Source organism: Heliangelus exortis, chromosome 1 (assembly GCF_036169615.1).
Source record: "Heliangelus exortis chromosome 1, bHelExo1.hap1, whole genome shotgun sequence".
NCBI classification, from domain to species: Eukaryota; Metazoa; Chordata; class Aves; order Apodiformes; family Trochilidae; genus Heliangelus; species Heliangelus exortis.
The window spans coordinates 197,915,574-197,943,091 of NC_092422.1; the positions used below are offsets into that span (position 1 = coordinate 197,915,574).

The following is a 27,518-nucleotide window of genomic DNA, read 5'->3' on the forward strand; positions in this document are numbered from 1 at the left end:
ACCAGCTGCAAGGTCCCATGGGAGCAGCTGGAGCCACCACCCTGCAAGGGCCATGGAGCTGGGAGCCCGGGATGAGAGCAGGGCACCCAGTCCAGGGACAGGGCTGCAGCCCCAGGGGACACAAGGAGGGGCTGGCAAGACAGTGACCCCAGGACAAGGCACAAGGCAGGTCCTGGAGCTGGCCAGGCACCAGCACCCACTGCACAACTGGGGCCACCAGTGAGACCCTGAGCTGGGAGGCAGCTCCCCCACAGGGGCAGCCCCAACCACTCTGTTACCCAGAAGTGTTTGACCAGATGACCCTCGAGGTCCCTTCCAATCTGACATTCTGTGATATGATTCTGTCCAGGCTTTCCACACCCCCCAGACTCAGCCCCATCCCAGCATATGATCTCAGTTGTGGCTGGAGCATCCAGAGCCCTGGGCAAGGGGCAGGAGCACACCCAGAGGGGACAGACAAGGCTCTTCCAGCTACTTTATCAACAAGGTTTTGGAGCCTGCTTGTCTGTTTCAGATGGGAGGGCTGGACCAGGTGACCTCCAGCCATCCCTTCCAAGGTAAATCACTCCACAGGGCTGTCACCCCTTTGTCACCACCCCACGCTGCCTGCACAGCATCTCCAGACTGGCAGCTGGGGACTCAGCTTCTCCTCATTGAATCTTTTTCCACAAAGCACTCTCCCTCTAATTGCTTACTGGTGAAGTTATCTTGGATTATGGAGTCACACAAGGAGCAGGAGACCTACAGTCTTCCCTATCCCAGCCTAAAACCAAAATCCAAAGCTCCAGGCACAGACACACCCCAAACAGCAGAGGACAACAAAAAGCCAAGTGACACCAGGAGCATCCCCAGAAGTGGGTGGCCCTTGCACCACCCATGTCATGTTCTATCACCACCACCCCTAGGGCAAGAAGCAGCCGTAGGGGTATGAGGCTACAGACCAGACATAGAGAGGACTCACAGCAACTGCTGGTGCCAAGCTGGAAAGTGAGGCACAGGGGAGAGAATGAGACAAAGTGTGGCATTTTCTTCTCAAATCCCTGATGTAGGTAAAATAAATCAGAAGGATCTAACCCTTTCAAAAGCCAGGAATGGAAAACAAATTGTCTGAGGCTTTTAATAAATAATAAATAAGTAAGCCAGTGGCTTTGTGCTTAGTGTAAAGATCTCATCCTCACATTGCTGAGGTAAAAAAAAGGGGGCTTAGGAATAGTGAATAAGTTCAGAGTGTTAAAAGTAATAATCCAAAAAAAGAGATTGGGACAAGGCATTTATTTTATTAAACCCCCCAAGGAGAGGTCAAGAATATTAGAAATAAAGCCCCCAGGATCCTGTTGATGCAATAACTGCAGTTTTAGCAATTTCAGAAGAAGGATGTTTGTTCAAGGTGGCTGAGTGCCAAGACTCTTCAGAGGAGGTGCTAGAAACGGATGCTCTCTGTTTCTACCTGCTGCTGAAGAGCAGTGAGCTCAGTGCAGGTTTTATAGAGAGTGTCTGCCTGCACAGGACGCCACAGCCAGCCACAAATCACCCTTAGAGCTCCCTTCCCACCCAAGCCCTTCTGTGATTCCCTTTTGCAGAGATGCTCATGGAGAGGACCTAAGGAGGAGGCATTTCAGGGAATGGGAGGATCATCCCTGCTCTTTAGGTTGCCTTGGAAGGTACCAATCCTGATCCAGAGCAGACAGGACACCAGGCCCAGCAGGAACCCATCCTGATCCAGTGCAGACAGAACACCAGGCCCAGCAGGTACCCATCCCGATCCAGTGCAGTGCCTTAAGCTACACCCCTCTGATGCCAGCTGATGGGACTTAGGGATAATAAGAGATTGCATTTATCTAGAAATCTCCTGGGAAAGGTTCAGGACAATGACTGACCAGCAAGCTCTTGGACTATATTCATGACAATTTATTTTTATAAAGAAGGTGCAGAAAACAGCCACTGAAGCTCTTTTAGGGCAATGATTGCAAGTGTCTGAAAATGTGAAGGCAGAGGTAACGCTGGCAGGCACAGTCATGAAATCATTTGTTCAGCACTGCTTAGGAAGAGAGTGAGAAAGACCAGTGAAGTATGAGCAATGCATCTTGAGGCCAACGTCTCTGTGTCCTCCAACACTGGAGGCAAGGTCTGATGAAAGGCCAGCCCAGGGCAGGACAGATAGCCTCCTGAGGTCCCTTCAACATGATCCCACTGCAGGGAAAGTGAAGGAAATCAGACTTCAGAGCTATCCCAACATGGAGGATGCCTAAGCAGTGAAGTAACAAACCAGCCAAATCGTAAGACTATAATTGGCTTCAAACATAGAATGTGAACTGGCAAACAATGCTCTGGACAGATGTGAAAGAAAAGCATAAGCCAACAGAACCAAACATCTGCACAGCACAAACACAAGAGGAAATGCCACCATAAAGAGATTAAGATATTCATTCTGTAAATACACTGACAGGGAGAAAAAGATCCCAGGAACTGCTGGGAATTGTTGGTGTTCTTTTGGCCAACCACAGAGAGGGAAAGCTTTCCATTGATGAAACTGAAAAGACCAGTGTGCTTAATTCTTGTCTTTAAATCAGAGATCAACAGAGATTTCAGAGTTAAAATCCTACCTGGAATCCAGAAGCAGGAATTAACTAAAGACTATTTGGATGTGCCTGAATACACAGCTGGTAGGAAGTTTAAGAACTTATTGAAGCCATCTAAGAACACTAAGGTCACCTTGAAGGTTCATGTTATATAAACATGTCCAGGAGACATGGAAAACAGCAAATTGCCAAAAAGGGGGAAAAAGAGAAAAGGGAAAGAAGCATCATCACTTTTTGGGAAAAAAAGACATTGGAACAAATAACAAGTGTTTGCACTTGCCCAGAAGCAATGCAGTAACAGTCAGGTGGGACTGCCAAGGACAGACAGTGAGAGGAGATGGCTGCCATGCAGCAGCCACACTCCTAACAACCCCTCAGCCCTCAGACCACCAACTGCAGGGCAGGAGAACAGCCCCTGACCCCTCCCATCACTGAGCAGAGGGACCCAGGGGCTGACCTGGGCCAGCAGCTCCTCTAGCAAAATGTACAATGGATTGGCAGAGATCCTTGCCAAGTCCACAGGCTGCAAGCCACTGCAAAGAACAGGATCAGGGTGTAAATGGATCCTGATAAACTGAAGGTACTAAATCTATGCAGGAATTGTCAGCTGCAAAGGATTCAGATAGGGAAACATGAGTTGTGTAGTAGGTTTTGAGGGGGAAAAAATGTGAAGACTATCACACGTGGATTGTGAGTCACCCATCACACCACTTCACACAAGGCAATACGAGCAGTGATCGAACAACAGCCTGAAAACCTGGCACTATCAAGCTACAGTCTGAAAACCTGGCACCACTGCTCTGCTGCCCTCTGCCTGCTACGGGCACCGCACTGCCAGGGAGGAGTGGGATGGTGGGACCCTGGGGAGGAGCTGTGGCAGGAACTCGGGGATAAAACAGCCCTTGGGAAGGGCAAGGCCATGGGGTAAGAGCAGATGGAGGAGACAACACTGGGGTTAACACAGCAAGCAGTCCTCAGGGTGCATGAGACCCTCTGCAAGGGGGGAGTGAGTGAGCTCTTCAGTGTTCCTGGGCAGAATAAGCATGGCATAACAAACCAGAGAAAGAAGAATTCAGCTCAGACATTAGAGAACTTCCTGGGAATAAGGACAGAGAGGCAGGAGTGAGGAAAACACCAGGCAGGGTACATTGGTCCTGGGTTTCCTCCAAACAGGCAGGATGAGCACAGCCTGTGTGCTGGACCCTTCTCACTCAGGGGTCCTTCCCAGACCCCTGATGAGCCACAGCTGGGGGGCTCAGAGCCAAGGGCACTGGTACCAGCTTGCCCCATGGCTGGGTTATTAGCACAAAGGCACTCAACCACCAGAAGGCTCACCCAGGCCCTGCTGGGGTGGGTGGATTAACCTCCAGCATCACCCAGGTCCTTTGTTTCAGGCTGTTGGCCATGGTCCATCCCTGGCCGTGGGGACGGTGCTCCTCAGGTTGACATCCACCAGTCCTCCTGTAGGGTCAGACCTGTGCTGCCAGGCTCAGCCTCCCCTGTCCACCCAGGACCTCTGCAGAGGCTGGAGAGCCAGAGCCTGCAGGAGGACTTGGCCACCAGAACTGCTGGTGTGGCTGAAGTCATGAGAGCAACACAGACAGAAGCTGCTCCTACTGCCACCACCAGCAGCCCACGGGCATGCAAGGGACTTCCACGCATCATTTCTGTGAAAAAAAATGAAATGCTAATGCTAAACTAGATTTCATTTAAATTCTCTTTACCATCCTGAATACATTTGCAAAACAATCAGGACTTCACTGAGAGTTTTTGCCCTCAGAATAAAGAATTTTGGGGCAACATTGCAAATGTTAAATTTTCTTGATATTTATTCTAATACAAATCTGACCCAGAATCAGTGTTTCTGCAAGACATTTTGAGGAAGATGTGAGAGAACTCAATGTGTTTATGGATGCCTTGTCATTTACCACAAAGCAAAAGCTTTTGTGTTTGAAAATAAAATATCCCTGGGAACTGAGTATTCAGATGAGACTGGGATCACTGCACAGCTCTGCCCCAGCCCTGCAGTAAATGAAACCTCTGTCAAACCAACACAAACACCCAGGGAACGAGCCAGGAGCACAGCAAGGCCAAACAAGAAGTGAGAGAAATACCGGGTCAAACAAAATATCACCATTAATTACCTGCTAAAAGCACTTGGTAGCACACAGCTTCCTGCTGAACAGCCACACCGCCTGCATACGTCTGTTTGATGCCAAACAACACGGACCCATGCGGCCTGCTGAGTGGCTCCTGCCCAGCCCCCCAGCCATGGCAGAGTGATGTGAAATGGGGATGGTGTGGGAAGGGGATGACAGCCAGGACCATTTTGGTTGGTAAAGATCTCTAAGATCATCAGGTCCAACCATTCCCCCAGCACTGCCAAGGACACCACCGCCCCATTTCCCTCAGCACTGCATCTTCACAGCTTTGACACCCCTCCAGGGATGATGGGGACTCCAGCCCTGCCCTGGGCAGCCTGGGCCAGGCCCTGACAACCCTTTCCAGGGAGAAATTCTTCCCCAGCTCCAACCTAAACCTCCCCTGGCACAACTTGAGTTGTGCCAAAAGTTCCCCTTGTCCCATCCCTTGTTCCTTGGGAGCAGAGCCTGACCCCCCCTGGCTCCAACCTCCTCTCAGGGGGTTGCAGAGAGCCAGAAGGTCTCCCCTCAGCCTCCTCTGCTCCAGATCAACACCCCCAGAGCCCTCAGCTGCTCCTCACAACTTCTCCAGACCTTCTCCTTGCTCTCCAGCCCCTTCCCCAGCTCCATTCCCTTCTCTGGACACTCTCCAGCCCCTCAATCTCCTTCTGCTCCTGAGGGGCCCAGAACTGACCCCAGGATTGGGGGTGCAGCCTCAGCAGTGCCCAGCACAGGGGATGATCCCTGCCCTGCTCCTGCTGCCCACACCAGTGGTGACACCAGCCAGGATGCTGGTGGCCACCTTGGCCATTCTCAGCTGGGCACTTCCCAGCCACTCTGCCTCAAGCCTGGAGCATCGCCTGGGGTTGGTGAGACCCCAGGGCAGGACCCAGCCCTGAGCTTTGTCCCAGCAGACAGGGGAGGTGGCAGTGACAGCTGTGAGACTGGGGAACCCATCTGCTGGCCACACCAGTGCTGATCCCAGCCAGGATGCTGGTGGCCTTTTTGGCCCTCTTACATTACTCTCATTTATCACCTCTGTTTTTCTCATGGCACTAAGACCACCTCTGGACAATCCTAACAGCTCTGAACAAAACAGCATGTCACACCCACTGCCCATGCAGGCTGCAAGCAGCACACCACTGCCTTCACAGCACCCACCCCTCCTACGGGCAGTGAGTGAGTGGGCAGGCGTGAGGGCAGCAGCAGTGGGGCAGAGCTGGCAGCACAGCACACCAGTAGCACTGCAGAACAGCTTTTGCAAACCCCCCTCACACCGCTGCCCACAGCAGACCCCAAATCTGGGCACCTCCATGCCCGGCCCTGCTCCTGCTCTCCCCTCACTGGGAATTGCCCAGCTGGGTAAGGTTTGATTTCCTGCCCTACTCTCCTCCTGCCTCGCCATCAGGTACACCAGGTAAATTTGAGAATACTTAAAAAACCCCCAACGTATGTTGTTTTATTTTGGTTTTTTACCCACACCATCTCCTGATGGTTTCATAAGCACATCATGGTCCTGGCTTCAGCAAGTTCCTGAAGTGGTGAATTTCTGAACTAACTTCAGGGTGGAGAAAAACCCTGCTCTGTCTGGCCCTTGAGTGTGCCATCAGTGTCATCACACACTCCTTCCTCCTGCAGCTTTAAACCAGGCAGAGGTTCCCTATTTGTCTCCGATAAACCATTCCCTATTTTCAATATTTTTAACAGATTTCCTTCTATTCATCTTGTTTCTAAGGTAACAATCCCGCTCATCTCAATTTCTCTTCAAAGCAGACTTTGTTTTCTTTCCTTCATCCCTGACCATTTTCACTGCATCTCCCAAGCCCCTGCACCCACGCTGCTCCTACTGACCAGCACTGCCCAGCCTGGCACAATGCACTTGCAGGTGCCATTGTTGGGTTTTGACCAAGGCATTGGACTGTTTTCCTTATGACTGTCAGGTCAGACTGTTTCCATCACACTGTTAGGTCAGCTCATATCACAGCAATTCGCTCTGAAGCTCCATATTGAGCAGAGGCCTCCATTGAGCTGTTTAGAAAACATTCTGCAGCTCTTCCTCAGTTAAACTATTCATCAAGCATCCTAGCAGGTACCCAAGTGGTTAAATTTTTTCCCCTCTAGTAGATATTCTACATTTATTTTCATCCATTTTTAGTTCACTGACATATTTCTTTTTCCCAAAATTCTTCAGATCACCTCCACGAGCCTCAGAGCTGTTTCTGCTATGGAGTTCATTCAAGTAGCTGCCATCTGCAGACTGGTTCTTCAACACTTAAACTCAGTTCTTTGGTCATTAGCAGGCACAGCTCTAACCCAGACCTGGAATCACTCTTCCAACCCCCTTCTCTGGCCTCACAGTTCCAGTTACCCATTAGCCCTCAGCAGTTGCTGCTTTACAGCAGCCGTGGCTGCTCTGGGTCTTTTCTCTCCACTAACGGGGGCTTCAGAGAGCAGAGCCTGACCCCAGGGTCCAAAAGGACCCTGCAGCAGCACCTCTGCTGCCTGTGGGGAGCAGCAGCCATCCCCCTGGAGCAGAACAGCTACCCAAGCCCGGCTTCCAGCCAAAGGCAACCAATGGCCATGGTAGAGCAGTGCAGGAGCTAATGTTCCCATTGCTTGTGTCAGAGAGCGATGGGGATCAACAGGAGAACAAGCAGCACAACACTTTGAGCAGCCTCGCGCAGTGGGAGGTATCCCTCCCGTGGCAGGGAGTTGGAGACTTCAAGGTCCCTTCACACCCAAACCATTCCATGATGCTATGAACGACGGGTCCAAGTCACTCCCACAGCCCCAGACCGTGGAGCCCACCCAAAGCCCCAGGAAGGCTTCCCCACCCTGCTCAGAGGGTTGGGTGAGGGTGTCCATCAGCTGCTGCTCGCCTGGAGCGTTCAGCAGATCAGTGCCACCACCCAGGCCTGTAGGCAGAACACCAGTAACCGCAACCACTGCAGACTGGTTTGGACACATTAGATGTTGGCTCATCTGCAGTGTGCAACCTCGAAGTGTTAGTTTTCAAGATGCATTCATTGTCATAGCAACGACACGCGCAACGCGGCATTGATGTGCTTACCATTTCTCTGAGGTGCACGATTAGACCAAGAGTTGGGGAGAAGATGGAAGGAAAAACCCTGCTCTGGGCCCTGGCCACCCTACTCCCAGTGGGACACGGGGCTGGGTCCACCTGCCCCACTCCCCTTCCGTGGTCTCACGAAGGCTCCGGTGGTGCCTTGGCACACACCAGCCATGTCAGAGGCCAACCACGCTCTGTCTCCCCCCAGCTCCTTACCTGGCCTTGCCACGGCTGCTCCTCCGCAGCGTGGGCAGCTCGGCCTCCTTCTCCTCCTGCACCCGCTGCAGGGACGGGGAGCGGCTGTGGGCACTGCGGGCGCTGCCGGAGCTGGCCAGGCTGCCGTCCCCCGCCACCGCAGCCGCCGCCTCCTGCATCTGTGCCAGCAGCTGCGGGGGCAAACTGCGCAGCGAGGGCACCGGCGAGTAGGAGGCCCGGCTCTCCGCCTTCAGGTTGTTGTCGCTGGCCGAGCGCTGCAGCATGCGCGGGGAGGAGAGGCCGCCCGACCCCAGGATCCGTCTCCGCTTGGTGTAGCTGGGGGTCTCTCGGAAAGGCACTGCAAGAGAGAGCGGGACAGCAGGCAGTGAGCACCGGGTGTGTGGATGGCTGTGCTGGAAGACGGTGGCAGAGCAGGGAAAGCACGTGGAGCAGGGCCGGGACGGCAGGAATGGCCAAGGCAGAGGAGGACACAGCTCCGCCTGCTCTCGACACCCCGGGAGCACACAGGACAGGTGAGCCTGAGCAGGGTGCACCACCCTGAGGAGGATTCAGAGGAGGCAGCTCAGGAAGCATCGGGGAGAGCTGCCGAATGGGCATCCAGGCCAGGCCACTAGCAGGAGCCCTGCCAGCCCATCTCCATCTGCCACCCTGGTTCAGATCTGGTGACACATGCATAGGACATCCATGGCAGCAGGAACCCAAGCACCGCTTACTCTTCTGTTTTAGAGACCTGAATCCATAGCTTCAGGAATGTGCCAAGTGCAAGTCTAGAAAATACAACATACAGAACAAAATACCAGCTCTGCCCTCCCTGACACTCCACCGAGCTCCTGAAGTGTGCAGAAGTAATGGAGCTCAGGAAACCATCTGAAGATGCAGACCCCCACTTCTGCCTGCAGCTCTGCAGAGGGAGAAAGACAGGACACAGGGAACCCAATGTGGTCCCAGGGGAGGAGAGCTCTGCTGTGCAGTTGCAGCACCACAAATCCCAGGTCAGGAAAGACGTATTTTCCTAAATTTTCTTTAAAATGAATCCACCCTGAAGCTGAAGATGCTTAAAGTTTGTCTGACACATGTGGCAGGATCCAGTGGGGAACCCAGAGTTGACAATAGGAGAAGCTGTGGCTTCCCCATCCCTGGCAGTGTCTCAGGCCAGGTTGGATGGGGCTTGGAGCAACCTGGGCTGGTGGGAGGTGTCCCTGACCATGGCAGGGGTGGCACTGGATGAGGTTTAAGGTCCCTTCCATCTCAAACCCATCCTGTGATTCTATGACTATCCAGCCCGTTCCTGGTGGAAACAGAGGCAAAAGCAAGGGACTGGTAAAGCAAGCAGAGGTCTCCTGCTTAAAGACATGCTCAGAAGTGGTGTGCTAACAAGGAAACAACCTTCACCCTTCCAAGGCCACCCCTCCCGTGGCAACTAGCAGAAAGGTACATGATCCCTGAACACACTCTGATGGCCATGGGGCTGCAGAGGATGGGAGTAGCCAGACATTTGGGTAGAATGCTGTCCAGTTCTGAGTAAGGCTTTAGACCTGTGTCATCCTTGACCCAACACCTTGAAGGCACCTCCCAGATGTGCAGCTACACTTGGAATATTTTTCCAAGGAATATTTTAGGTTCAAAGTACAAAAATTTCAGGCTGCTGTAAATATTCCCATTGCCATAGCAACGCAATGCATTTGTTCTCCGTTGAGTTTTTGCCAGATGGTGGGGGAATTTCTGCTGGCAGTGTCCACACTCCCTGTGGCAGTTTGTTACAGCTCCCCAGCCTCCTGTCCACAGCCTCATACCCAGGCCACCCCGATGGGAAAAAAATGTTGATACAGGGGCTAAGGGAAGGAGGGATCTTTGATGGAAAGCAGCAGAGCCTGGGCCATAGATGGGATGCAGTCCCTGGGGTAAAATGTGCCATGGGTTCAACATCTGGAGTTGGCAGGACTACAGGATGGTGCTGTGCAGCCTGTCCTACCCACACAATGTGCTGGAGGGGAAGCCACAGTCAGGGCTAACTCCAGCCACTTCACAGGCAATGCTGAACAGGTTTGGCTGACCAGGACTGCTGTCTGAGATCATGTGTCATCCAGACACACAACACACCTCCAGAAGAGATTTTATTTTGTAGTATGTCTCACTTGTCATAGAAAGCCACTTTAAAAAAAATCAGAGAAGCAAATATTACATGGATGCACCTCATGCTAACTGGCAGATATAAAATTGTTAGAAATTATAAAAAGTCAGTTGAAACACAAAGAAGTTTCTTGCCAAAAAAGAATTGTTTTCAAACCAAGCCAAGCCAGTAACTTGGAAAATGTACAGAATTACTGTTAGTGAAAATACAGAAAGCTCCCTAGGATGGAAGTACACCAGCCCATGCCTGCACACCTTTCCAAACTGAAGGCCAAGGGACTTACTTGTCATTACTGTACAAGGGAGTACAACCATGACCTGCTTCCCAGGACCAACACCGTGGGTGAAACCAAATGATCATCGGATTGTAACCTCAGAAAGGCTGTGAGCTCATAGCATCAACCGAACAGGAGTCCATCTGAGCCTGCTCCATCTAGGCTGGGGAACAGCAATGGCCCAGAGAGGTGGCTCTCAGTGGGGCTCCATCAGTAGGCAATGGCACAGCTGGAGAAAGGCCAAGTTTGGATCCATACCATAGGATGACTTTGGTAAATGTGAAATATTTATTGAGAAAAAAAAATCAACATCTTGAAAAATCTGCCTGGACCATTCTTCCCCTTGTCCTGGGAGAAGCCAGCAGCAACAGTCAGCCCTTTGCAGGTGACCAGTGCCACCCCTGCTCTACACCTAATGTTCAGACAGAGACCACACCACACTCCCTGCTCAGCACTTCCATGATTCCAAGGAGGCAAAAAAGGCCTCTCAAAGCATCAGAACCACAGCCAGACCCATGCCCAGGTTCTGGTCTGGTTCATCACTCTTTGCTACATGATTTGGCTCAGCATCATAGGTCTTGACACCAAAAGAAGAAAGAGAAAAGCAAGAGTGCAACGATGATAACTTCAGACAAGAGGTGCTTTGGTGTGTTTATAAATTAATGATTAGTTTCTTGCTATTAATTGCTTAGAAAAAAAAATCATAACTGCATGTGGAACCGACCATATTGAAGGTTTCTGTAAAATGCTCCTACTGGTGAGCCGCTTTTACCAAGCTGACAAAAGAAAAGGAAAAAAGGAAAATGAAAGAGAAAACAAAAAACCCCTGAGATTTATCTTACAATGAAAGAAAGCAGCACACCAGGCAGGAGATCTTTTTGGTCTGTGCTAGATGTCCTCTGCTCCTAGTTGTCTTGGCTTAACTAAAACCAATAAATCTCTCCCCACCCCCCCCTGTGACCAGCACAGGCTTCCCACCAGGGAGATGTCAAATGGGTCAAGGTCTGGTTGGGAGGGGAAAGATGGGCACGGTTCTTGGCAAGACATTCACAGCAAGCACCAATTACTGGGCAATGAAACACAAACAGGGGCTCAAGGACTCCCTGGCAAAAGGGAAGGTACTTTATAATTCCTGACACAGGTCAGGGCAAGTGCTTTCATTCAGCCTGTCAAATAAATCACCTGCTCACCTATTTCCACACTCTATGCAAGAGCAGGCATGACCTTATGTATCTGAACTACTCCCCCCTCCAACAGCAAAATTATAGCATCTACCTTAAAAACCAAAGGAAAACACAACCTCTGTCTCAGATCCACAGCAGAAGGAAGAGCAGAGGGGCTGGAGAAAGCAGCCTGGGACCACTCAGCTGCACACTATCTCATTCATCATCACAGCAGGTACCAGAGTCCCTGAAGCACAACCTAACAGAGCATTTACAGGAGTAAACGAGAAGGTTTCCAGGTCACATCACAGGTTGTAAAGCTAAAGCTTTCCAGGTATTTAATTCCAGAAACATTTGAAAGGACAGCATTACAGCTGCAAAAGCAGTCGTTTGAAAGAGGACATACCTGCACTCTGCGTAATTTTAATTTGTCCCCCAGCACACAGTAACCACATGTGGCATGGGACTCAGACCAACTGCTTCACTTCTACACTGGGATTTACCACCAAGGGAGTCCTATGAGTCCAAAAATGAGCGACAAAGTCTGCTTTCCAGTACTATCACAGGAGCACAGCCTTGCAGCTAATTTGAGTTTAGATTGCAACGTTCCTGAGACTCCCAAGTGTTTAAACACACTCTAACAGCTCCTGACCCAAGGAGCTGCAGCCAAGGTCCATGGGGATCCTATTCTGGCACAAGGGGAGTGTTCAGGGGGACTCAGCAAAGCCCTGGGGAACCTGAAAGCAGAGGTACAGGAGATAGAAACCTCACCTGCCCTGACTTCAGAGCTCAGCTTCTGGCACCTAGATTGCCGTTGGTTCCATTTCAGGGCCACTTTGCAGCCAGAAGGGCAACGGGACCAAGATCAGGTGCCTCTAATCAGAGGTTAGAGGTCCAGAAATGACAAGGCATGTCTGGGAAAGCCTGGATTTCACTGTGCACACCAATGAGCAGACATCCACACAGCTTCACAGCGACCAAGAATACAGCTACTACTCATGTGAGCAACAGACAACTGCACTCCCCAGAATCCAGAGCTTCTCCTGAGCCCTCAGCTAAGCACAGACGTACATCCAGACAGCCTGGAAAGCCATACTGTGCAGTTGCAGTGCAAGCCTTGGTCTGCTCTCATGATAAATATATTTGGAGAGATACAACCATGTTCTTGGCTTTGATACACAACAAGATGGAGACAGCAAGGGAGACAAAATCTGTAGCACATTGCAGAAATGTGGTAGAGAAGACTGTGCCACGAGCAGATGGCAAAAAGGAGACAAGAGATACCCACATTGCATGGGATGTGAGCAAACCAGTGGAACAGATCCTGAAGCAAAAGACAAACCAGGTGGAGGCATTTTGGTGCTGAAGGGTGCTACAGGTGAGCTTGTTTGCGTGAGATGTCCAGCAGCAGATCAGCATTTGGCACAAGGCAGCAGGAATATGTCCAGGGACTGTAGCAGACAGAAACTTGAGGCCACCACATACACAAGCCAGGGATGTGGTCAAAGGACAACCACATCCTACGCTGACAGCAGAGCCTGGCTCAGAGCTGCAGCTGTCCAGGTGTCCTCTTACTGCTGTTCTTGAAACAACCTTTCCCAGGAGAGGTGAGCAATGGACACACTGCCTGTGCCTGAGGTTTTCTGGTTATTTCTGTCCATGTGCTCACGGCAGCCAAATTACATTTGTGTGGCTACCTCCAGGTCTTCAGAATGAGCAACAATCCCAGGGCCAGTTAAGGTCTTCAAAATGAGCTGTCCTGCAGGGTGGTGGCCATTCAGCTCCTGCACTGTGGTGGCCAGGATGCTGCCATCCCTGCTCCACTGGCAACTGTTCCACTCAGGACCAACCTCTGCCAGCACAGCTGAGCGGCTTCATTCCACCAAAAATTCGGCCACCCTCAGCTTTATAGAGAGCTTCGTCCTCTTCTTTTCAGAAAGATGTTGAGCAAAGGTTCTTTCATGCTGCTCTCCTCGTTGTATCCACTGTGTGAGCCACAGCTTGTCACTGACACAGGACCCTGCCCAGTGTCCCCTTGTGGCCACTGTCACAGCAGCACAAAGCACTGCAATCCTGCTCCTCACCAGAAAGGGGGCAAATGAAAAGGAGGGGTGGAGAGGGCTCACAGCAGGCTGGGCATCTGCTGCAGGATGTGAGGTGTGTCTCACCCAACAGCTTCCTAATGGCAGAAGGCAGAGGCACCCCACCATCCCCTCAGAATCATGGAATGGCTTGAGTTGGAAGGGATCTTAAAGGTAATCTAGTTCTGACTCCCACTACTACCAACACCTCCCCCAGCCCAGGGTACTCCAAGCCCCATCCAACCCCTTCAACACCTCCAGGGATGGAACAGCCACAGCTTCCTGGGGCAGCCTGGGACAGAGGCTCAGCACCCTCACCCCAAATAATTTCTCCCCAAGATCTCCTCTCCTACAGCTGGAACCCTTCCCCCTCATCCCATCTCTCCAGGCCCTTGTCCCAAGTCCCTCTCCAGTCCCCTTGTCTGCTCCCACTGTGCTGGTGCCAGCTCCAGACACCTCCTGGAAAGCACACACAGAAGAAAACCAATGTATAACCCCACAAGAGTGGTCTTGTCCCGGGTTAGTGAAAACCAGACCTGTGCAAAAGTAAGGGGCAGGAATACAGGCAGGAACAAGGTGGACCAGTGGACAACACCCTTGGGTTGCCCCTCAGGACAGTAGTCCCTGGACAAAGCCAGGGCAGGCAGCCCAGCATGAGCAGGGGGCCACAGCCACCATCCCCTGCAGGCTGGGGGAGCAGAGCATCCAGCCAGGACAGATCCTCTTCCCTGGCCTCTGGGCAGGGACAGGGGAGCAGGGACAGACCCATGGACCAGACATGAGGCCTGAGGAGCTGCTCCCCAGCAAGACCTCACGTGCCAAACCTCAGCATGGAGACTCAAGCTTTTTCCAGGCAGTTTACTGTGGCAGCAGTTGATAACAGGATGAGCTGATGAGCTTGGTCTGGCAGGTGAGATCCTGTCCAGGAGGCTCCCAGGTGCTCTGGTGCCATGATGCCCGGAACACCTGCAGAGTCCCAGGGTGCTTGAGGCATGCTTGGGCCATACCCACAGCTACTCCCTGCTCCTCAACCTGCCCAAAGAGGGTAACAACAAAAACCAAACTGCTGAGCCTGAGCTCCAGCCACCAAGTACCAGAGATAGAACAGTTTTAGGCTGCTGCCTTCTAGCCAGTATCTGAGGAAGGTTTCCCCTCCCCATCCCCCAGAACCCATTGTCCCCAGTGGAGAAGGGAGGGAAGTAAGAGCAATAAAGAAAAAAACCAACTTTGTGCAGTTCATACAATCAGCTTTGAAGATTCTTCTCTATACCTTCTCAAGAGTTTAATCAAAGTATGTTTACTGGGCTCCTGGCAGTAGAATGAATCACTCCAGTTACCATGACAGCGATGCTCGAAGCCACACACGCGTGCCCCAGCCCGGTCCATCCGAGCTCCTGCTTCCCCTCTCTGCCCTCCAGGATGGGAATTGCACAGCCCTGGGTTGGAGAATGGCTACAGGATTGGGGTGGTGGGAGCAGGACTCAGCCAGGGCTCCCCAGAAGCTCCCACCAAGCTGTGCTGGCACCTGGACCATGCTCCCAATAACCTCAAGCTGTGGATAATGAGCCAATGTGTAATCAACGCTCAGAGGTTATTTAGATGGGCTGGCTCCATGTTAAATATTCATGTAAAAGAGCAAAAGCCCACGGAGTGCAAATGCCTCCACAGCGGAGCCAAGAGGCCACATTTACATTTTAATAGTGGAAAATTACAAAGCAAACTGGAGAAGGCACACAGCCTCTCATGTGGCAGTGGGTGCCCAGGGCAGAGGCCACCCCAAGAGACCTTCCAGGTTTGGTTTTTTATCTAGGAATAAAAACTAAAGGAAAAGGATGAGATGATGTAGCATACCAGAACCTCTCAGCTCCACAGAGGGAGCTGGTAATTCACCCCAGTACTGAGCAGCAGTCCACCAAAAAGAATTACAATCTCTTTTTCTTTTTCTTTTCTTTTTTTTTTTTTTTTTTTTTTTTTAATTAGAAAAAAAATCATCCTCCAACCATTTCTCCAACTATGTCATGGTCCCTCAGAGTCACTCCCTTCCCTTCCCCTGCCCCTCCTGAACGTAGCTCCCACCTCATCCTGCTCAGCACCAGCCCTGCACAGGTTTTACTCTGCATTTCTAAAACTTAAATTGAAATTGCTAAAAATACATGTTAATTAAACCTGCTTGTTTTCCCCTATGAGTGATTCTCAGCCATGCTGGCAATTCACCTGTGAGTGCTCTTCTGATATGAGATTTTCAGCCTTTCTCTTCAGATAAAATCTATCAGCCTAATGCATCTCAACACTGGAAATATTTCTTTGCAAGAGACTGGTGAATTTTTCATTACTCTTTTTCACCTTGTTACATTCAGCACCCCAAGGGTCTTGCTTGGATGATCAGGCCACTGCTAAACCTCCCTGCCCCAAAGGAAACCCCGACAACTGCTCATGTCTGTTACAGGCAGCAAAAATGGAATTGAAAATTGTGGGAACAGAAAATCAGAAAAAAATCTAATACGTATTTCTTATCTTTCTTTGAAAATAATTCTTATGCATACCTCCACACTTTTGGTCCCAAGACCAAAACGGAGCATTTTAAATTTCCCCCAGAATTCCAGGAACAGCAGTAACTGACACTTGCTCAGTTATGTACATTCAAATTAGCAGGTCAAAAGCTGCTGCAGCAAAGTTCAAAAGAATCTGCAGTCCAGCTCCCTGAGTCGCTAGCTCATATTTATAACTCTCCTTCAAAAGCTCCAGAGATGGAGACCAACTCTGGAAGGCTCAGTGTGATGATTCTGATAACAGGATGGAGCTTGGCTTCATATAATTTTTAGGAAAAGCCTGGAGAAGCTGAAACACGAGACTTATCAATTAATAAAAGGGCTTTAAGAGCTTAGAACTCATTGACAAAAATAACTGCTGACATCATAAGCTTGGGTGAAGCTGTTGCCCCTCTGATACTCTGGCTCCATGCTGTGAGTGGACAAGCTGTCATTGTACCTGACAGAATAATGTACTGGTAGTGGAGAACAATAGTTGGGAATGCTTCTAATATTACCCAGTTCCTGGTGTTCCTGGTGTAGCAGTACTTATAGTTTTGTCTTTATCAATGATTCTATGATTCTATGATGATTCTATGATTTTGAAAAAAATACAGATTGTTGGCAATAAAAATACAGGTGACAGAAAGACTGGTGTAATAACCTTGGCCAAGTGTCATTGGTGAGAGAGGGTACATTTAGATTGGACCTAAGTAAGGAACATTTTAAAATGAAGGTGCTGAGCCCCTGGCTGCCCCCAGAAGCTGTGGCTGCCCCATCCCTGGAGGGGTTGAAGGTTGGATGGGGCTTGGAGCCCCCTGGGCTGGGGGAGGGGTCCCTGACCATGGCAGGGCTGGCACTGGGGGGGAACTGTAAGGTCCCTTCCAACCCAAACCATTCTGTGATATGCACTGCTTATCTTTCCACCTGGGACAGACACCTAATGAGAAGCTCAGGAACCAGGTTGTTTCCTGACATTTGCTATTTCCAATCCATGTCTTCATATGCCTGAATACCTTGAAAAATTCCACCCCAAAATAGCAGGAGAGAGAAGGGTTCTGCCAGCAGTGCTGCCCATAAAGCTGAGGGTGTGCCAGAGCTGTAGGGTCTCGAGCAGACATGGGCCAAGACACTAACACCTCCCAGAGGCAGAGACCAGAGAGGGATGAGTTACTTCCCACCCCACCTGGACATGTAAGGAAAAAAATGTTGTGGTGCACTTCAGTTTGGCCAACAAAGGCTGGGGATCTCAGAGCTGCAGGTGGTCCCTTCTCCACCACAAGTGTCTTCCCTATAACATGGAGTAACTGGTTTGAGCCTCGATATGCCTGATAATGAATTAATTCCTTTGCCTTGGGGTTGGTTGTTGCTTAGTGACCAGGAATCATGACCTGATTATACTCTGTGTATGGAAAAGGAAGAAAGCCCCAACCAGCCCTACAGACATGTGATGCTTCAGGCTGATTTCTCAGTATTGCATTCATGTTCTACCGTTCTACTGTTCCTCCACATCCACTTCCATGTAGGGAGAGAAAACATGAATTAAAATCAGGAGTTTTTAAAAATTAGCAAACAAAAGTTATAAAACCACAATTATGAAATAAAGAAATGAGGGTTAAATGCCTGTTTGGACAAGAGTGGTAAAATGAAGACATGCACTGGAACTGCAGAACATATTTATTCTGTCACTGTGGAAAATAACAGAGGTTAATATGAAGTTTCCATACACTCAAAACTGATAAGGGGAGCTAAAAACAATAAAGAAAAAAAGGTGGTTTGTATTATGCAGAAAACTAAAAAAACAAACAAACAACAATCAATCAAAAAAACCCAAAAAACCAAAAAAACCCCCAAGCTTTTGGGTTGTTTTATAGATGCAGAATTGTGCTCTAAAAGAAGCAGGAAGAAGCATTTGTGTCATCACAATGACAAAGCGCAGACAGCTACTAATTAGCTGAAAAAAATACTTTAAAACTTGTAGACTGAGAAAACTTGCCAAAACGAAGGATCATGAAAATGACTGAGCAGCTGGCATGGGGTCCAACTGACAAAAAACCAACATGCAATTAACATCACTGCAAATGTTTTAATGAAACAGGGGTAGCATGGTGCCCACCTGGTTTTGTTGAGTGGAATTACACATTTGGCTGGTAAATCTCAGTATGGATTTAAGACCTGGACACCAATGGGACAAGCAAATGGCAATGCCAGGATGTTGGAAGTGGCTGAGAGGCCCCAAGGTCCATCCTCTTTGCCATTGCCCAGCCCCTGGTGCCCCTGCTCACCACAGCCCCTGTTCCCCACTGCCATCTCCAGCTCAGGACCACCCTGGAGTGAGCTCTCCCTCCACAGCCCCTGCAAACCAACTCCAGGCTGCCAGAGTAGGTGGCCCAGGCATCTCCCCAGGGCATTGCCTGTGAGCATCTCCAAATCGTCCTGGAAAGCAGGCTCTGCTCTGCTTGTAGGAGCCCCTCCCAAATCTGCAGCCTTCCCCTCTGACCTTCCTTGACCCCAGTGCTGATGGCTGTGAGGAAAGCAAAAGCTCTGGGTCCCTGTGAAGGGATGGAGGGCACAGAGAGAAGGGACCTGTGCACAGGGGAACAGAGCAAAGCCTGCACGAGAAGTCCTGCAGCTGCCACTGACCACCCTGTGTCCACAATGGGCATCTTCCTTCAAATGGTGCTGCCCCTGGCTAGACCAGTGATGGGCTGAATGCATGTCCCCAGAGGGAGCAATCAGGTGTCCTTCTGGAACACAGTTTCTGGGTTATTTTCACCCAAAGAAATTTAGTTCACACCCTTTGGGCTTGCTCTACATTCGTAAGACAAAGCACAGCAAGTGGGGACAGCCAGCTCCACCATGGAGGAGTGCTCTGGATCCAGACACACTGGTGAGTGCTCAGGAGCCTGGCAGGTAAGGGCTGTCCTGCAAAACAAAGGGAAAGCTGCTGCTCACCATCCTTCCTCCCACAGCTTCACACAGCACAGCCCCTGTAACCATTCCTGATGCTGGCGTCACCAATTCTCATCTCACAGCCAGCCAAGTGCAGCCTAATACTGGGAACTCGAGAAGATTTCTCCAAGAACCACCACTTACAATGCTGCCCTGTGCTGTCCTTTCCTGCCAGATTCTTGGAGTCAGTCTTTCTACAACCAAAGAATGAGCCAGACCCTGCCCTGCCCTGCCCCCTCCTCATCTACCTGTGTAAGGCCAGTCTGCTCTCCTCCAGTCCAACACTCACACGTCCCAGTCCTTAATGAACTTCACACAACAATTTCTCCTTGCTGGGGAAGTTCACCTGCAAGTTGCCTTGACCCTGGGTGGACACCATCTGGACCTGCTGGCCAAGCCACTTCACAACTGTTACCTGACCTATTTTATATAAACAGCCACAACCAAAACACGAACAATTCATCTTACCTGACACATTTTCATGTGCTTTTTCCTTATTCCTTTTCAACAAAAATAATTGAGCCAGTCAGCCACAGATTCAGATTCAATCATGGAAGAATTTAGGCTGGAAGGGACCTTTGGAGGTCATTTACTCCAAAATCCCTTTCACAGCAAAAACAGTCACTTTCCTCTTCAGTTCATGGTGTGGCTTTCTACTAAGCACTGCTTACTACAGACACAGTCAACCACAGAACTGCTTGGGTTGGAAAGGACCTTAAAGCTCATCCAGCCTAATTCTCCCTGCAGTAGAGCAGGGACCCCTCCCCCAGCCCAGGGGGCTCCAAGCCCCATCCAACCTTCAACACCTCCAGGGATGGGGCAGCCACAGCTTCTGGGGGCAACCTGGGCAACCAGGGGCTCAGCACCCTCACCCCAAACAATTTCTCTGCTCCATCTCCCCTCTTGCAGCTGGAAACCCTTCCCCCTCAGAGGGTCCCATCCCTCCAGGCCCTTGTCCCAAGTCCCTCCCCAGCTTTCCTGGAGCCCCTTCAGGCACTGGAAGGTGCTCTAAGGTCTCCCCATGGGATCCTTCTCTTCTCCAGCCTCTACATCCCCAACTCTCTCAGCCTGGCTCCAGAGCAGAGCTGCTCCAGCCCTCCCAGCAGCTTCAGGGCCTCCTCTGGACCTGCTTCTAGAGATCCATGTCTTCATATAATGAATTCTCAGGCTTTTACCCATGATCTTTCTGCCTCCTACCTTCCCACAAACTCTCAGCAGCTGTCTCGTCAATGACAACCAGCTGAGAAGTGATAAAGGATGTCTTGGGGCCCTGGTTTCTAAAGTCACAACCACTTCCAAGAACCAAGCCCAATACTTGCTGGCTGTTTCAACCTCCACAAATCTTTTTTCAGCTGCTGACCTGATGACTTTGTACAGTCTGTGCAGCCACGCATGCTGAGAATTAAGTCTTTATGCTGGTTCCTCTGCTGTTCTAGAGAGCTCTGGACTACCACACACCTCAGAATAATTGAAGAAAACAAGTTTTGATGTTATATCTGACCTAAAACTTAAGTATTGCATGGCTTATAATATATTGCATGATGATATCTGCACCACAGAAGGACAGAAGAAATGCCACAAAGTAAAAGGCTGACCAGAAAATCCAAACTAATCCTCCATAAAGAAGCAAGTCCAACCAGAACTGCTGCTGCTTCATTCCTCCACGTAGATAAGCTTAAGGATGGAGCAGCTCCATAACCACTACCACTGCTAGGGCAGAGGTTGTCCCCTCCTTGCTCCAAGCCCAGGCAGTAGCCTTAGCTGGAGAGCATCTCTAGGATGAAATGGCCTCAAGGGTACAAAGCAAGAGAAAAAGGGATTTTACAGAAGAGCTTTTCAGCTCTAGACTAATGGTTTGGCTGATTCTTTAGCTTCACAGTCTCAGCAAGTGCCAGGCTGATTAAACAAACCGGTGGTCCCAGGAGGGAAGTGGGTGGGTCCTGCCACTACCAAAATCCAAAAGGAGGTGGAAGCTGCAGCTCCCCCTGAGCACTGCAAGCAGCACCAGAACACCCCAGGCTCACAAGCCTGGGCTCCACAGAAAGATCAAAGAGGGGAAAAAGGGGGAAAAAAAGAAAGGTGAGACTCACCAACATCGGACTCTTTGTGGGTTTTGATGATTTCAGCCAACTCAAAATTTCCTGCAATGATGGCCACCTGCAAAGAGAGGGAGGGGAGAGAATTGAGCCACTCTGAGAGGCCCTGATCCTGTGCTGGCCAGACACCATACGGACAAACAGCTGCTGTCCAGGGATGACATGGAGACAAGGACTGTTCTGACCCAGCTGCCCCAGCCAGTACCCAGGGTGAGAGCACACTTCCAGCCCTGCAGGGAGAGCATCTGTCCATGGCTTGTGCCACGGGAGGGTGGTGAATGGCTGGGAGATCAGCTTTCCCCTGGCCCCAGCCTGGCGGGGATCTGCTAAAAACCAGATGGGAATTAACCTCAGGTCTTGCTGGTGCTGACAAGATGCTCTCCTCTCCAGTCTTTTCAGGGAGTGGCAGCTGACAAAAGGTGACTGACCAGCAGCCAAGCTCCCTGCACAATCCCACGGGACAAACTGAGGAACCACTTCCTCCCAGCACTCAGCAGAGCACCTCGCCCTGGTAAACTCATGGCACCTTAGACCAACGTTAAATACTGCTTTGCCCACAACCTACCCTGTAGTCTCTCTCTTCCTTGAAAAACTCAAAGGAACAAGGAAACAGTGGTCTGCCAGCAATATGTCAGGGGAACACCAGCCTGCCTTACTCCACCAACTGCTTCTGAAGGTGCTCATGTCCCACAGAACTGCAGAACAGCTGGGGGTCAGCACACAGGGAGGTTCACACACACCAAGAGAAGAGAGACTGATGCCAGATAGACTCCTGAGCCAACAGACTACTGACATCCCTGGAATTCCTTCCATTTTTAACACAGCTGGGGAAAAAAAACCCAAACCAGCACTGCATCACAGCTGGTAAGGCAGAAGAACCCCATATTTTCAGAACAAGATCCAAGAGTATTCTTTTAAGATGTGGAAGAACCAGAGTGAGATGGGTAGGAGCACATGAAATCCATCACTGGTCCTTAGGAAATTAAAGTGGAAAAGCTGCTCTGGAGTTCCACAGCCACCTCTGCCCTTCCCACTCCTCTCAGCATGGTGTCTTCATCCACCAGCACCTACAGCTGATTTGGGAACAAGAAGCAGCCAGAGCAGGTTGATTCCTGTGTGAAAACAAAGTGCTGCTGCTCAGAGACACAGCAGCTGGTTCTGCCTGTCCACACTGGGGCCATCACACCCCATGCCCTCTTTTCTTATTAAGTTTGGGTTGGTATTAGAGTCAAACTGATCAGGCAGCAGGAACCAAACCCTCCCAGATACCAAGGAAGCTGGGAACACTGCTGGCAGCTCCAGCTTCCCTGCCCTCCTACCAGAAGAGCTTCTGGAAATGAGGCTCATTTGTATTTTCCCACTAACTTGTGACGAAGGGATATATTTAACTTGGTGACTCAGTAGAGCATGCAAACCTCTCTATGATCCTTTATCAGCAGAAATACTCTTACTATCCTCAGCTCACCAATGTTTATGTGACTCCACTCCCTCCCAGCATTCATGCTCAATCTCAGCTGGAGCAATCGGTGATGGCTGGAAGGAAGGAAACCTGCCTTCTGCATTTGGGAAATCAGGCCACAACAGCAGAGAAAATCAAGTAAAACTTCTGTCTTCCCCCAAGTCTGCTTCAAATTGTGATTCTTCTCTGTCTCTCCTTACATATACATGCCCATTTCCAAGGTCTGTCCTCCCAAAAGTCACAGTCTTGGAGCAGGCAAGGAAAGCTTTTGTACAGAAGGGCAAATGATCAGAGTTTGGGGAGATCTGAAAGCAAAAGTAACCAAGTTGACAAGAGATTAGAAAGAGAGAGCTTAGAAAAAGCATTTGAACTTCAAAGTGCTTCAAACAACTAATGTATGATCCACTGTCTCTGGGAAAACCCCAAACTCGAAGCAGAAATCAGGAGTCTTGTTGGCTGGATATCACAGAATCACAGAATGTTTGAGGATGGAAGAGACCTTGAGAGAGGGGACTGCTGGAGAGACTGCATGACAGACCACAACCATGAAGTGATTAAGTTAAAAGCAACAGCTTTGGGGGTAAACAAGAAAAGGACGTCTCGAGGATGGAAACTCCTGACAAGATATACCTTATTTAAAAAAAAAATTCACAGCTAGCAATTTTAATGCTTACATCCCTAAGAGGGAGGAATTGGTGACTATCAGAAAAAAACATTCTGACTTCCACAGAGAAGACAAATGATCTAATTTTAAGCAATAAGACAGATGTCCCACACAGAAATGCCACCCTAACCTCAACTATGCATAAAAAGGAGCATGGCCAGCAGATCAAGAGAGGTGATTCTGCCTCTCTACTCTGCTCTTGTGAGACCCCACATTGAGTACTGTGTCCAGAGACCCCACCAAAAGAACATGGATCTGTTGGAACAAGTCCAGAAGAGGGACATAAAGATGATCCAGCACCTCTGAAGCACCTCTGCTACCAGGAGAGGCTGAGGGACCTGGGATTGTTCAGCCTGAAGAAGAGAAGGCTCTGGGGGGACATTCATGCTGCTTTCCAGTACCTGAAGAGACTACATGATGGCTGGAGAGGGACTTTTCAGAAGAGTGTCCAGTGATAGGAGAAGGGGAAATGGTTTGAAACTGAAGTAGAAGAGGTTCAGCCTGGATCTTAGGAAGAAGTTCTTCAGGAGGAGGGTGCTGAGACTCTGGAACAGCTTGCCCAGAGAAGCTGTGGCTGCTCCCTCCCTGGAGGTGGTTCAGGGCCAGGTTGGATGAGGCTTGAAGCAGCCTGGGCTGGATGAGAGGTGTCCCTGGGCATGGAAGGAGCTTGGAGGAGACGAGCTCTGAGGTCCCCTCCAACCTCAGCCATTCTGTGATCACAACCACGCTACTTAACCTGGAGATATCACAGAGCCAGCAGACACTGTGTGGAGGGCATTTCTCATCCTGTCTTCTTCTGGTGTCACAGATGCAGATTTTGTCCTTCCACACCCCACACAGCTGTGAAAATCCACGCTCAGGTGGCACAAGAGGTACAGCCACGTGGTGGCCACAGCACAAGGTTAGTTTCTGGAATGCTGCAGCACCTTGAGTCACTCCATAGCACAATATCAAAACAACAATGCTTTTTAATCTAGCAGCAATTTGCCTATTTTTATCTTTTTATGCAAAGTCAGAAATGTCAAAAGAAAGAAGGAGGACGTGGAACAGATTGGGTGGCATGGCATGTCAGTGTGCTTAAAAGTCAACAGCAGAAAAATAATTTAAAATTCCTGGTAAGAGCTGTAGCACTGAGATCTGACCCAGGGTCCCTGGGTAAGTCCTAGAAAAATACATGTAACAAAAAATTAAAAGCCCAATACGTGGTGTGATACCGCAAGGGAGATCCCCCAGCCATTCCAGGGACACAGACCTGGAAACAAACTACCAGGATTCACCACCAATGCAGCACCAGCATGCCCAGGGAGACTGAGGGACCCATTGGCAAGCTGCTGCAAGGGCTGCACATCACACCAGAGGACATGGGATCATGTCAGCTACCCCCACCCCAGCCTCCAAACTACTCAGGGTGTCCAAGCTTTACAGAAGAGAAGCCAAGGACCTTATATCCACCCTGCCAAGGCCATGGGCACAGCTGGCTGGGGCTGCTGCCCCCCTGCTCCCCAGAGCACAGGTTCCTCACAGAGGTTTGCAATCACTTGGTTTGCCACCAAGAGTAAATCAAAGACATACAGAGACCAGTTACACAACTTTACACCATGGCACTTACCTGGGTTTTCATCCCAGGCTTGGTCTTATCATATATTTCATTTTTCTTGTTCTGCATTGTCCCTGTGTATTTGTTTTAAAGGATCTGATATTTTGGGGGGGTTGGACTAGATGACTTCCAGAAGTGCCTTCCAGCCCCTAATATTCTGTGAGTCTCTGGGGTTCCCTGCACTGAAATGTGACATATGATGGAGAGCAAAGGTGGATCTCAGGTGGATGAGGCTATGGAAAGACACCATATCTTTCAGCTCCACGAGGAATCTCACAAGGATCAAAGTGCTCAGACCAAGCTCACATTCCATGAAGAATTGTTCCACTGGGAGCTGGAGCACAGAGGTGGCACCTCAGGGCTCCCAGCAGACAGGAAAGGAGCCCTGTAGCCCAAGCCCCTCTGCACCCCTGTACTATGAAGGGCTCAGATAGGAACATTTCCAGGGATAAGAGCCCTGGCCAACCTGCAACATGGTATTTTACATGGGAAACATGATGGAAAACTAGTCTGAAAATTAAAAAAAAACAACAAACAGAGCCAATTTTCTGGTGCAATGACAGGGTGTACAATTACCTTGAATTTGTCCTCACAAATATGGACACTGCTGGGACATCTGCTCTTTATTTCTTAAAAATATCCACAGTAAAGCACCATTCCTGCATGAGGAGGGAGGGGTCCTGTGCCATGCAAAGCTCACAGACATGCTGCCACCACTAGGGACAGCACCTCGTAAAGGTCCCAAAGGGGAGAGTGGGAAACTGGAAGACAGGAGTAGCAAAACATATCAACTAGCTCAGGCTCCCAGCCATATGTATGTGAAGCATCCCCTTGACATGAAAGGTGATGAGGATCTTCACAAAACGTGAAGAAAAAGGAAGAGAAGGTGGCAAAGAGATCAAGTTCAGTGGTGGGAGTTCACATTCTGGTATCTTCAGAAGGGAGTTACCTGGGTGAAGGACAGAAGAACATTGAGTAGGTGCCAAAGTGTCTCTACTAGCGCTGCTGTACTCAGGTATTGTCACACCAACACCCACCAGAACCTATAGCTTGAGAAACGGAAGACTCTTCCCAAATCAAACTACCATCTTGTTTGCTCCATATCAAGCTCTCCTGGGTATCTCTAAGTTGCAGACTGCAGCCATTAGAGAAGTCCAGAATGTCACTGTCACCAACATGCACCTGCAAAAGGCACCGGGAGCAGTGACAGGAGAAGAACCAGGTGGGAGGCAGTGGCTCTAAGAGATGATGTGCCAAGAAGGAAGGGAACATCAGCTGTTGGGCAAGGATGGAGCAGACCTTCAGTAGAGGAGGAATGTAAAAGGGCTGATAGTGCAAGGGGAAAGCAGCCAAGTCAGTGTCATAACACAGCAAACTACTCAGCTCTCCTCAGACCCTGAGAAGCATCTATCAACATGCCAGACTGCTGTCAACTATTTTGGCATCACCTTACCCCAGGCTCCTCCAATTATTGAGGCTTTCCACATCTGATGATCTTCCACCTCTCCACTAGCCCAGACAGCAGGGAACAGGACATCTTCACTCAGCACACTTTATCCAAGCAGATAGCACTGATCTGTGTCTGAACTTTTTTCAAAGTTGTCTACTTTCAACTTGGCCAGGCAGACTTCAAGCATGTTCTGTATTTTTTCTAGACTTCCAGAAATCTGGCAGTCCTACTAGGTCAATCCCACCGCTCACATATGGCAGCTCCATCTGGGCTGCCACAGGAGCAGAAGCTCTCGGTGTGTTCCCAGCAGCACGTGCTGCCATTACCCTGCACAGATGCAGCCAGTCTGATGCCTCCAGGGAGTGTCACCCAGGTCAGGCATGGCATGACAACACCTCCTGAGACTCAACACCTCCTGGAAGCACCAGACAGACCTCCTGTGCTGATCTGGGACACAGGCAGCTCGAACCCCCCTGTGCCTGCAGACCCAGTGCCTCCTGGGACACCCAACCAACCTCCAGTCCATGGCCTACACACCAACGAGTATTGATGCTTTCTATGCACCACACACTAAGCCCTTGGCTTAGAAGGGGGTCCTGATAGACAAGAAAATATCCATGGGCCAGGAAGGCCAACAGAAGTCTGGATTGCATAAAGAGGAGTCTGGCCAGTAGGTCAAGAGAGGTCATTCTCTCCCTCTGCTCTGCCCTGGTGGGGCCACAGATGGAACACTGCATCCAGTGCTGGGATCCCCAGCTCAAGAGAGACAGGGAACTGCTGGAAAAAGTCCAGAGGAGGGCAACAAAGATGACTGGTGGGTTGGAGCATCTCTCTGGTGAGAAAAGGCTGAGAGAGCTGGGACTCTTTATCCTGGAGAAGAGAAAGCTGAGGAGAGATCTTATCCATGTTTACAAGTATCTAAAGGGTGGGTGCAAGGAAGATGGAGCCAGACTCTTCTCAGTAGTTCCCGGTGACAGGATGAGGGGGACGAGGCACAAGCTGAAACATGGGAAGTTCCATTTAAACATAATAAAAAACTTCTTTATTGTGAGGGTGACAAGGCACTGGCACAGGCTGCTCAGGGAGGTTGTGGAGTCCCCTTCCCTGGAGATATTAA

At 50.1% G+C, this 27,518-nt stretch overlaps 1 protein-coding gene across 10 annotated transcripts in view; it reads right to left on the reverse strand.

Moving 5' to 3' along the window:
* The window catches only part of SHANK3 (SH3 and multiple ankyrin repeat domains 3), a 318,859-nt gene that overhangs the window by 194,360 nt on the left and 96,981 nt on the right, over positions 1-27,518 (reverse strand). For all 10 annotated transcript variants that reach the window (XM_071734304.1, XM_071734311.1, XM_071734302.1 and 7 more), the window contains 2 exons: positions 21,226-21,292; positions 8,007-8,343 (listed from right to left, as the gene is read on the reverse strand). In XM_071734304.1, coding sequence (XP_071590405.1) covers positions 8,007-8,343; positions 21,226-21,292 — 404 coding nt within the window. The remainder of the gene's footprint in view (positions 1-8,006; positions 8,344-21,225; positions 21,293-27,518) is intronic.